The sequence below is a fragment of the Hemitrygon akajei genome, chromosome 11 (genome assembly GCF_048418815.1).
Source record: "Hemitrygon akajei chromosome 11, sHemAka1.3, whole genome shotgun sequence".
NCBI lineage: Eukaryota > Metazoa > Chordata > Chondrichthyes > Myliobatiformes > Dasyatidae > Hemitrygon > Hemitrygon akajei.
The window spans coordinates 47179469-47192595 of NC_133134.1; the positions used below are offsets into that span (position 1 = coordinate 47179469).

The window sequence follows — 13127 nt, forward strand, 5'->3', positions numbered from 1 at the left end:
AGGGTGAAACAAAGTTCATAAAGTTCAGCCAGCAAATTAAAACCATTACCAGCACAGAAAATTAGACTTTTGGCAATGGTTCCAACCAGTCATTGAATCTGAATTCAGTCTCAGACTTGTGGATGAACCCATCACTGACCCAGAGCAGGATCGGTAATGCCACTCCATATTTACTACATGGCAAAGGCTGAGGACACAGAGGGTGAGACACTTCTTTTAAAACTGTTTTTTTTCTCTTTACTGTTTTCAATTACTTAATTTTATCTCTACATGGATTATTTTATTCTTAAGAATGATCTTTTAATTAGTTACTTCAACCTGAATAATTTTTAAGTGTCTCCAAATATTTGATCAACTATAGGCTTCAGAGCTACAAAGCAACCTCTCTCCCCCACTACCAATGACCCCCAGCTTTGCCGGCTGTCAGAGCTCTTCAGAGCACTTAAGGGGCGCAGCTTCCTCACTTCATTTACTGCAGTTCTTTTTTTAAATATATTTTTTATTCTTTTTTTCATACAAACCACAAAAAAAATACAGCACATCCACAAAAACCACGACCATAACTAAATCAAATTAAATATTGAGCAGCAAAAGGGAGAATAATATAAAGGCAAAAGTAAACATACACAGCAGAGGCGCACCGCACCAAAAATCACCCTATAAGCAAGTCCAATACAGGGCCCCATATCCTTTCAAAGATGTCCCCTCTGTCCTCATTACATAGTCTCAGTCTCTCCAAATGTAAAGTATTTGCCAGTTCTCTTAGCCACATATCGTACGTAGGCACAGAGTCCATTTTCCACATTTGCAGGATTAACTTCTTAGCAATCACCATTCCAAACAATACAACCATTTTTTCATACTTATTGGCTGAAGATAGGGAGCTTGTTGCTCCAAGGATGGCTATGAGCGGGTGTGGTTCCCACCGCTTCCCATAACCCTCAGAGAAACAGTGAAAGATACTTTTCCAGTATGCATAGAGCTTACAACATGACCAGAATGAATGTGACAAGTTACTGTTCACAAATTTACATCTATTACAAACTGGCGAAACATCAGGGTAGAAGCTGTGCAACTTTTCTTTGGAATAATGGAATAATTTTGGAATAATTTACTGCAGTTCTGTTGCCACTCAGATCCAGGGTACAATAGAATAAAACCAATGGAAAAATGGAGAAACAAGAGAAACTCTGCAGATCCTGGAAACCTGAGCAACACACACAAAATGCTGGAGGAACTCGGCAGGCCAGGCAGCATCTATGGAAAAAAAGTACGGTCAACATTTCGGGCCAAAACCCTTCGGCAGGACTGGAGAAAAGGGTTAGATCGATTGTGGAGTAGGTTAAAATGGTGGCACCACATTGTGGGCCGAAGGGCATGTACTACATTTTAAATAACAGCCAAGTGCATCGTATGACCAATTTAATGGAAAGTTTGTAGACTTATGGCAGTAAGTCACATAGGGTTTCTAATGGGTGATTGAAATACAGGACATCCAGTGTTCCCAGTGCACCAGTTCAATGTTTTAATACAATTTATTTCTAAGTTTTACTTACTTTTTAGTTCTCTCTGTAACTGCTGTAATGTTTCTTGAATCTTTGTGAGGTACAGTGGAACAACGTGGAGCAATAGCTTTCTCAGTCTGCTCAGCTTCCACAACTGACGGAATGATCTACCACTGTTCTTGATAACACTTGCTGTTTTCTCTGAGAGCTTCAGCATCCAAACGCACAGTTCATGCAGGAAGTCAGCATTGTGAAACTGTATAGAATAAAATTCCATCTCAGCATCCCCATTGGATCAAAATATTATTGTGTGAATCAGGAGCAGCTCTATAGGAGTGAAAGAACTTAATACAACTAATGGACTGACAAAACACAGTAATAATTGCCTTTGGTTTTGGTGATTTGTAGTTTCCCAAAATGCCCCATGTTATGCCACTAATGCATTAAAAATTTGAAGCGATTTAGCTTCCAGTCAGGTTCATAGCAGCCAGCAGAGGCTGAAAGCTGGGACGTCACTGTATTTGATTTAAGGCTTTTATTTAACATTATGTTTTAGTTGAAGGAATGGCTGGGAACACCACACTGGCTATTAACCAGTAGCGTGCACCACTCCACAAACGTTGGCTCACACTTCCCGCTCCCGACAGAGTTTGGCAGACCCCACCAGCAGTGAATCCAGTGCTGCACTGGATACTGTATGGCAGTGGTCACTGGACCAGTCCTTGTGTACACTAATGTTACCTCACACCCCAACCCCCAGAAAGCAGGTGTTACCTTTCCATTTTCTTAGTGGATCTCCGAGATGCACTTCCAAAACCAAGCTCATCCAAATTCAGGTAAGCTACTTCACTTGCATAGAACCGTCCTTGTCTGATTTGCCTTCGTTCCTGCATGTTGCTTTTCCATGTAACATCTAATCAAATCATTTGTGGGCTCTATGAGAGCTATCCAATGAGTGACTCCAGACTTCTCCCATTGCCTATTTATTGTAGAACAGTAACACCAGAGCTCTGGGCTACGTCTTGTAGATCTAAGCACCTAACAAGGCACTCTGCAGAGGGAGCTGTTGTTTGTTCTATTGCCACTATCTATTCATTTCATCAGAACTCTATTTATTTTATGTTCGAGTAATCATAGTTACAGGGGGTAAAGAAAACAAGGTAATCGTAGCCGGGGGAAGGATCAGGATTAATGTTAGACTTGCCAAGTAAACTGATAGGTTTGTTGTGTTTCTTCTTCCCACTAGATGAGTATTTAGGAGTAAAGGTGTAGATTAAAAATTAGAGCCAGAACTCTCAGGAAATAAATTAGTAGCTGCTTTTACAGTACAAGCTAAGGGCATAGAAGTCTTGCAAACAGCAGTTGATGATAGGTCAATCAAGCATTTTAGGAGATATGTGAAGTTTATGAAGCTAGGCCCCAAGTCAACTAAGATGCTGCTGAATTATAGTATGGTTTGACAAATTAAATTGTTTAACTCCATTTCCAGGAGTTTCTAATATTTTGTAAGACAAATGAAAGAAAATGCAAATTCTTCATTTCTGGCACTCTACTCACATTTTTCCTGAATTTCCAAACATGTAGGTCAAATTCTTTGAGCTTTTTCAACAAATGGCTCTTCAATTGGAAAACAATTTCTGAAAGCTTGTTCTAAAGTGCAAAGAAAAGCAAACAGGCTCAACATGAATCAAATAGAAACTCAGCTGAAATTCTTATCATCTGCATGAAATCACCCCTTTCTGAGGGAGCAGTCAGAAAATGAGGTGATATTGCAAGAGATTAAAAATTCTAATTTAAGATGATATGAATATTAATAACCTCTACCTTTCCATAAACAATACTTAATGTAGTTGTGCCACATGAAATGATGAAATGCTATCAAACAGAACCATTATGACTAATCTACACTCTATGGCCACTTTATTAGGTACACCTGTACACCTGCTCGTTAATGCAAATATCTAATTAGCCAATCATCTGGCAGCAACTCAATGCATAAAAGCATATGGACATGGTCAAGAGGTTTAGTTGTTCAAACTAAACATCAGAAAGGGGAAGAAATGTGTTCTAAGTGACTTTGAACATGGAATGGTTGTTGGTGTCAGATGGGGTGGTTTGAGTATCTCAGAAACTGCTGCTCCCCTGGGATTTTCAAATCTCTAGAGGTTACAGAGACTAGTGCGAGAAACACAAAAAAAAATCCAGTGAGTGGCAGTTCTGTGGGTGAAAACACCTTGTTAATGAGAGAGGTCAGAGGAGGATGGCCAGAAAGTTTCAAGCTGACAGGAAGGCAACAGTAACTCAATTAACCACACGTTAAAATAGTGGTGTGTAGAAGAGTATTTCTGAATGCACAATTCAACGAACCCTGAAGTGGATGGACTACAGCAGCAGAAAACCATGCACATATACTCAGTGAGCATATCTTCAAATTGTACAGTTTTAATTTGCTCTTTTGTCAGACTGCTCTCTCTACTTGAAGCATATATCACAGACTTGTCTAATGGACTGGAGGAACCTGGCTGTGGCCTTCCCACAATCATTGCCAAGTTCTGCCTCACAATAAATATGAAGCAGGATATCACCGTAAAACTGAATGAATTATAATGAATTATAAAATGCGCTGGTCACTTTTGGACAAAAGTTATGGGAGTCAAACACTCTGAAATGGTACCTATATAACAGCCATCATTATACTGTATGATCTCTTGAAGGAACAGAAAATGACTGATAAAGAACATTTTTACCACAGATCATTAGGTCTAAAACAAATGTTGCACAGTACAGTGAGACAAGATTGATAACTAATCTTGCTATGATTACCTCTGTCCTGGTAATGAGGTGTCCACAGCCCTGAGCTGTTACTCTGAGTACCCTCTGCATACTTTTGTTGACAACTGCAGCTGAGAGGAGCGCCAGCTTTCCTTTCCTAGTCTGGTTCAGGGTGTGATACAGTTCCACTTTTGCTGTTCCGTCTTCCTTTGAACAAAACGCCAACTCTACTCCTTCTTCGTCTGACCCACCTTTGACACAGACAGTCAGTTAATATTTAGAGATAGCCTCTGCATTAAATGAAAAGACAGAAGAAGCAAAACGATGCTAGAAAACGGAATAAATATACAGGAAATTTATTTGTTTAGTAAAGAATAAAAACACTAAAATCTCACGCATCTAGTTTTTCTTCAGTTGATGCTGGCAGTGTTACTAACATCATTTTATTGAAATGGGACCTATTTATCCATTGATCCCATGCTTGCAGACTCACACTGGTTTTCAGTGAAGTAGTACTTTGATTTTTGACATCCACATGCTTGATTTCAAACCCCACCATGGTCTTCCATCTCTTATCCCAAAAATCTCCACCTGGCCTACAACCCTCTGAGTTTCCTCAGTTCCTCCATTTATTGAGTATCCCATTTTTAAATGCTTTCCCATAACTGTTGCATTGTCAAGTACAGCTCTCACTTGGCACCAAACTATTCTCTACATCACTTTCATTTACTGCTTAATACCTGATTGCATGTCTGGTTTTTGTCTTCTGTTCATCTCATGAAAATTTATATGGCTGGTGACATGCTTTGTTTAACAATGTGTGTTCTTCTACACAGTAAATGGTGGGAACCTCACAAGCACTAATGTGCAGATGGATCTTGGGGTGCAAGACCCACTCCGCTAAAGAGGCCACACAATTAGATAGGGAGATAAAGAAGACATGCAGAATACTTAATTTCATTGGTCAGAATGCTGAGTTTAAAAGTTGGGAAGTCATATTGGAGCCATTTAAAACTGTGGCCAAGCGACATTTGGGTTATGGTATGCAGTACTAGCCACTGCATTTGAAGAAAGGATTTGGAGGTTTTGGGCATAGAGAGGTTTAGCTGGATGTTACCTGGAGTACAGCAAAAGTATGAGAGAGGTTGGACAAACTTGGATTGTTTTCTCTGGAATGCTGGCGGCTGAGGGGCTGACACTCAAAATAATTGCCACATTTGCTCCTGCTTGTCCTAGTTCCTCAAAAATAATGCCCAGCATCTTCGCTGGATCTGTTGAGTGGCAACTTTTCTGCTAGACTACCCATCAATAGAATTTTATATATCAACAAATGCTAATACTTGCTTAGTCAATCATCCTTACCACTAGTGTATCCACTGTAGTACTGCTGACAACCCTTCTTGTGCATGGTAACTAGTTTAATTTTCTCTCTGTGATCAATTATTCCTTCCAGTGCTGCTTTGCTGCTGAGGACAGAGGCAGTGTAAGTGCCGAAAAGGCCGAGATGACTGGTTTCAGAAGCCTTCCACTATAAGCAAAAAAAATCATTTTGCAGTTTTAACTTCTGAATGGATGTGCAACTGACGTCATTACAAGTTAGTAGATTAAAAAAAAATGATGGTTTTGTATACAATCACATTTCAATTCAGTGTCATTCAGGACTTCATAATAAGACAGAATTGTTTAATGTTTCAAAAATTAAGTCCAACATTACAAGCCTAAAGTAGTGTAAAAGTGAGAACAAAGAAATCTATACTTCTCTCTTCAAAGCCACTATGAACACAATCACCTCCATTTCAATAGAGTAGTTCTTTGAGTCAGGTTGTCCACTATTCCTCAGTGACATCCCCAGTACCACACCATGTTTCTCATCACTGAAGAGACTGGCTCGGGTTTGGGTTGATAAAACAACTTCTCCTACATTTCGCTGATGCCTTCCTGATAATTTGAATGACTGCAAAAAAAAAGAGTTAAAGCTTTTCTTTACAATAGTACTCCTTACATTTCTATTTAATCAATTTCTCCCTTTTATCCTGAATTTTTGCTAACATAAAATCAGTTTGAAAGGAAGGGACTGGGCTCTAACAGTTCATCTGAGAAGTCAGATTGGAGTCTGTCTAATACTATATTCTGCATTCTGCTATTGTTTTTCCAAAGTACATACTATCTTGATATAATGATGTGATTAAATGATCTGCATGGATGACGTGCTATCAAATGTTAGCTCATGTGACCATAATTTACTAAAGTCTGAAGAGCCAAGCCCAGTGCTGCTTTCAGTCGATATCCACTCAGCACCAGTTGGTGGATAGCAGAAACTTGGCTGAATTTCCATCCATTAATCTCAGCTCACTGAGGACAACTGTAGCTGTGTTAACTAAGATCCAACATCTCATTGCACCCGAGGACTGGAGACAAATGTCTGCAGAGCCTTGTCATAGGCAGTCACAGCTGAACCAGTTGACTGGCCGTATACTCTTTGATCTAGAGTTCTACTTTTTTCCAGGCTTCACAATTAATTTCAGAAAAATTATTTAGATTTTATAATTATTGCCAACTGAAATGAGAAATACCCAAATCTTAAACTCGTGGCTTAAATGGGATGAAAATCTAAGCCACCTCATCCTTTTCAAAAGGGCTGTAGGATGAAAAAAGACAAAAAAAAAAGCACTAATTGTAAAAGCTCAAATTGAGACCTACATTTGACATGTTACAGAAGGCAACTTTCAGGTAATGGTTCAACTGCCTGTGGTAGTCAGTTTGGATCCTACCAAGTATGTCCTGCCTGCCACAGGATGACTGGAAAATATTTGAGAAGGTGGCAGCAATCCATATGTTGTCCAATCTCACTGGTCTGTTACTCTACAGAAAGAAAGAACACAAATGACAACAGTTGCTTTCTATTATAATTTATCACTCATCCATAAAACAGCCTTGTCAGGAATCCAGGTTGTTTTATTATAACATTTAACTGGAAAGTCTTTCCCTTCACACCTTAGTGCAACAAACTTTGATCTGTATAAATGATGAGATATAATAACTGATGAAATGTCCATGGAACAGATCACAACGATAATTAATTATAATTATCTCCATGAACTTTTGTGCAGCTGGTTCCATTGCAACATGACTATAAACATTATTGTGATGATTTGATAACCCAAGGTCTCTAAAATACCAGTGAAGGGGTCTTAGATGAATAAAATAATAATGCATAATTTAATTAATTGCAATCCTATCCCAAGAGTTAGTGCAAACACAGTGTGATGTACTGCTAGCCCCATTTACTCTCCACCTGAAATTCTTTTCCCGTTCACTTCAACTATAAAATAGTCTGTATGCATGCCATTGCACATTTTGCAATACTTCTGATGACTTGTCTTCTCAGTAGAGCTAAAGATAAGTACCCTTTCATGGAATCCCAAGACACAGGTGCAGAATTAGGCCATTCAGCCCATTAACTCTGTTCTGCAATTCCAGCATGGCTGATTTATTTTCCCTATCAACCCTGTTCTACTGCCTTCTCCCCTAAACTTTGACAGCCTGACTAACCAAGAACCGATCAACCTCTTTTTAAAATATACTCAATAATTTGTCCTCCACAGCCATCCATGGCAATGTATTCGACAGATTTACCACCCTCTGGCTAAAGAAATTTCTTCTCATCTCTTTTCGAAATGGATATCCCTCTGTACTGAGACTGTGCCCTCTGGTTCTAGACCCACCCACTAACTACCCCCCCCCACCCCCTATTCTTCTAATCTCCAGTGAGAACAGACCCAGAGCCTTCAAACACGCCTCACACTGTTATTCCTAGAATCATTCTCGTGAACCTCTCCGGGACCCTCGCTAATGCCTTTTCTGAGATAAAGGGGCCAGAAGTCCTCACGATACAACAAGTGTAGTCTAACCAATGCCTGAAAAGTCTCAGCATGACATCCTTGCTCTTATATTCTAGTCCACTCGAAATGACTGCTGACATTGCATTTGTCTTCCTTAATACTGATGCAGACTGCAAATTAACCTTCAGAGAATCCTGCACAAGGTCTCCCAAGACCCTTTGCACCTCGGATTCTTCAGTTTTCTCCCTATTTAGAAAATAGTCTGTCCCTTTATTCCTTCTACCAAAGTGCATGACCATACATTTCTCTACACTCCATCCCCTCTGAAACTTCTTTGCCCGTTCTCCCAATCTGTCTAAATCCTTCCGCAGACTTCCTCCACCTTCCACACCACCTGCCCCTCCACCCATCTTTGTATCATCCACAAACCTGGCCACAAAGTCATCTATCTCATCAACCAAATCATTGACATATAACATGAAAAGATGTGGTCTCAATACCGACCCCTGCGGAGCACCACATCACCAGCAGCCAACCAGAATAGTCCACTTTTATTCCGACTCTTTGTCTCCTTCTAGTCAGCCAATCTTCTATCCATGCTAGTATCTTTCCTGTAATAGCATGGCCTCTTATCTTGTTAAACAGCCTCAAGTGTGGCACTTCGTCAAAGGCAATTTGAAAATCCAAGTACACAACATCCACCGATTCTCCTTTAACTATCCTGCGTGTTATTCCCCAAAGAATACTAACACATTTCATGCAAGATTTCCCATTAAGAAAACCATGTGGACTTTGTCCTATTTTATCATGTGCCTCCATGTATCCCGAACCCTCATCCTTAATAATGGACTCCAAACTCTTCCCAACCCCTGAAGTCAGGCTAAGTGGCCTATAATGTTCTTTCTTCCATTTCCCCCTCTTAAAGAATGGAGTGACATTGGAAATTTTTCAATCCTCTGGAACCATTCCAGAATCTTGTGTTTCTTGAAAGGTCATTACTAGTGCCACCACAATCTCCTCAGCTCCCTCTTTCAGAACCCTGAGGTGTAGTCCATCAAGTTCAGGTGACTTATCAACCTCCTGATCTTTCAGCTTCCAAACACCTTCTCCTTAGTAATAGCAACTACACGCAATTTTGCCCCAAAACTTATCAAATTTTTGGCATACTGTTAGTGTTTTCCACAGTGAAGAATGATCACAGTGAAGAATAAGTTCATCCACCATCTCTTTGTCCCCCATAGCTACCTCTCTGGCAACATTTTCCAGTGGTCCAATATCCACCCTTGCCTCTCCTTTATTCTTTATATATCTGAAAACACATTTTTGGTATCCTCTGATATTATTGACTAGCTGAACTTCACATTTCATTTTTTCTCTTCCTATCGTTTTTATTTTGTTGCCTTCTGTTTGTTTTTAAAAGCCTCCCAATCCTCTAACCTTCCCATTAACTTTTGCTATATGGCATTTCTTTTGCCTTTATTCTGCCTTGGATTTTCCTTGTCAACTACGGTTGCCTCATCCTCCCTTCAAAATATTTCTTCACCTTTGGGATGCATCTATCCTGCTGTTTGTGAATTGCCCCAGAAACTCCAGCCATTGCTGATCTACCATCATCTCTGCTAGTGCCCCCTACCAAATATCTTTGGCCAGTTCCTCTCTCATGCTTCTGTAATTCCGTTTACTCCATTATAATACTGATACATCTAATTTTAGCTTCTCCTTCTCAAAGTGCAATGTGAATTCTATCTTATTATGATCACCAACTCCTTTACCTTAACCTCCCTAATCGAATCTGAGTCATTACATAACACCAACTCCAGAAACACCATTCCTCTAGTGGACTCAACTACAAGCTGCTCTAAAAATCCATCTTGTGGGCATTCTACAAATTCCCTCTCTTGGGATCCAGCACTAACCCGATTTTCCCAATTTACCTGTATATTGAAATCTCTCATGATTATCATAATATTTCCCTTTTTACATTACTGCAGAAATTTATATCCCACATCCTGCCCACTGTTATGGAGCCTATATACAATTCCCATCAGGGTCTTTTTTAACTTTGCAGTTTCTTAACTCTACCCACAAGAACTCTACATTTTCTGTTCCTATGTAACCTCTTTCTAAGAATTTGATTGAATTTTTTTTTACCAGCAGAGCCAGCCACCCACCCCCTCTGTCTATCTGGCTGTCCTTAACATCGAAGGTGTATCCTTGGATGTTAAGCTCTCAATTGTGTTCTTTCAGCCATGTCTCAGTGATTCCCACAACATTATAACTGCAATTTCTAAACATGCAACAAGATCATCTACCTTATTTCATTAGACAATACACAATAGGTGCAGAAGTAGACCATTTGGCCCCTCGAGCCTGCACCGCCATTTTGAGATCATGGCTGATCATCTACTATCAATACCCGGTTCCTGCCTTGTCTCCATATCCCTTGATTCCCCTATCCATAAGATACCTATCTAGCTCCTTCTTGAAAGCATCCAGGGAATTGGCCTCCACTGCCTTCCGAGGCAGTGCATTCCAGACCCCCACAACTCTCTGGGAGAAGAAGTTTTTCCTTAACTCTGCCCTAAATGACCTACCCCTTATTCTCAAACCATGCCCTCTGGTACTGGACTCTCCCAGCATCTGGAACATATTTCCTGCCTCTATCTTGTCCAATCCCTTAATAATCTTATATGTTTCAATCAGATCCCCTCTCAATCTCCTTCGTATACTGTGTGCACTCCAATATAACACCTTCAGTCCTGTGTTCATCAGCAGTTTCAATGAATATATTTTATTTTCACTGCTATTAATCTACAAGTTGATACTCTGATATACATTTTCAATTGAAATTTTATCAAAGAAAATAACAATTGTACGAGGCACACTTTAATGAATATTTGACTGAAATTGCAAAGAAGGGAACTTGATTATGCATGGCACTAACAATGTAAACAGTTTTAGCATAAATCAATATTTCAACATTATTATTGAAATATGTACCTGATACTCAAAGCTTTGATTGATTTTTTTATCATCCAAATATAATTCCAAACTTTCAGTCAAGAGGGTCGGCGTTCGTTTAACAAATCCACAACCATGCAAAAATTGTATCATTAGCAAGGGCTGCAGCTAGACAAACAAACACAGGTATGCATGGAATTAAATTAGTGCAGTTATCATAATAATAAAAAAAAATTGAAAGTTGATTCTAGAACATAGAACAACACAGCACAGTACAGGCCCTTCAGCCCACAATGTTGTGCCAACCCTTAAACCCTGCCTCCCATATAACCCCCCACCTTAAATTCCTCCATATACCTGTCTAGTAGTCTCTTAAATTTCACTAGTGTATCTGCCTCCACCACTGACTCAGGCAGTGCATTCCACGCACCAACCACTCTCTGAGTGAAAAACCTTCCTCTAATATCCCCCTTGAACTTCCTACCCCTTACCTTAAAGCCATGTCCTCTTGTATTGAGCAGTGGTGTCCTGGGGAAGAGGCGCTGGCTGTCCACTCTATCTATTCCTCTTAATATCTTGTATACCTCTATCACGTCTCCTCTCCAAAGATAAAGCCCTAGCTCCCTTAATCTCTGATTATAATGCATACTCTCTAAACCAGGCAGCATCCTGTTAAATCTCCTCTGTACCCTTCCTAATGCTTCCACATCCTTCCTATAGAGAGGTGACCAGAACTGGATACAGTACTCCAAGTGTGCCCTAACTAGAGTTTTATAGAGCTGAATCATTACCCCACGATTCTTAAACTCTATCCCTCGACTTATAAAAGCTAGCACTCCATAAGCTTTCTTAACTACCCTATCTACCTGTGAGGCAACTTTCAGGGATCAGTGGACATGTACCCCGAGATCCCTCTGCTCCTCCACACTCCCAAGTATCCTGCCATTTACTTTGTACTCTGCCTTGAGTTTGTCCTTCCAAAGTGTACCACCTCACACATCTCCGGGTTGAACTCCATCTGCCACTTCTCAGCCCACTTCTGCATCCTATCAATGTCTCTCTGCAATTCTGACTGAGTTTTCCCTCTTTCTAAGATCTCACTCGCCTGGTAAGGCAGAAAACCCGACATACTGGAATTTTGCATATGTACATGTAATCAGAGGACTAGAAACTAACTGGGAAACAGCCACACAAATATTTTCAATATCAGAGACTGCATTTACTGTAGAGCAGACACACTTCATAGACCATAACTTCAGCTTGAGTTCTGGCACCAGGAGTACACAGGTTTAAACCTAGAAATGGTTAATTTAACACATTGTAAGAAGTTCTTTAATAGACTCTTCATGGATAAGACTTAGAATTGGGAAGGTGATGGAGGGACAAGCCTAGAGTGTTTTATGCATTTGAAAAGATATATGCAATTGTTTGTTCCCCCCACCCACAAAATAAATAAATGCAGAAACAACACTTGCTTCTACACCCACATATGAATTAGGTGATCCACACAATTGGAAACAATTCAGATAAATGTGAAGCTCAGGTGGTTGGTGACTGAGTTGAGTTTTTCTCTGATCTTGGCAATTTACTTACAAATGTTTCATTCCCATATGGGCAGGCACAATCAGCGTATCGACGACGTCTCCTCATGTGATACAAAACGCTTGCAAGTAAATTGCCAAGATCGGAAAACAACTGAACCCAGCTGGCCGACACTATCTATAGAAGTGTTGGCAATAATGGAGTTCTACTGCCCAGTACTGTCACTTTAGCCCATCATATTGAAGTCACCTGACCACCTTAATCCTATTTTCCACCATCCATCGCCATCAACTCCTCATCCCCTCACAATTACTCTGCCATCAACCTACAGGCAAAGCAATTTATAGTAGCCAGCTAACCTGTCAAACAGCAGGTGCCTGGCTTATAAGAGGAAACTGGAGCACCCAGAGGAAATCCGCAGTTACAAGGAGAACGTGCAAACTCCATATAGGCGGCATCCAGCTAGGATTGAACCTGTGAGACACTAACTGCTGTGTTATCCATT

General features: G+C 40.1%; 1 protein-coding gene across 1 annotated transcript in view; it reads right to left on the bottom strand.

Moving 5' to 3' along the window:
* The window catches only part of LOC140735572 (uncharacterized), a 288689-nt gene that overhangs the window by 36425 nt on the left and 239137 nt on the right, over positions 1 to 13127 (bottom strand). Inside the window, exons 58-64 of the mRNA XM_073060773.1 lie at positions 11120 to 11248; positions 6978 to 7139; positions 6067 to 6231; positions 5640 to 5805; positions 4329 to 4528; positions 3063 to 3155; positions 1557 to 1761 (exon numbers count right to left, since the gene is read on the bottom strand). Coding sequence (XP_072916874.1) covers positions 1557 to 1761; positions 3063 to 3155; positions 4329 to 4528; positions 5640 to 5805; positions 6067 to 6231; positions 6978 to 7139; positions 11120 to 11248 — 1120 coding nt within the window. The remainder of the gene's footprint in view (positions 1 to 1556; positions 1762 to 3062; positions 3156 to 4328; positions 4529 to 5639; positions 5806 to 6066; positions 6232 to 6977; positions 7140 to 11119; positions 11249 to 13127) is intronic.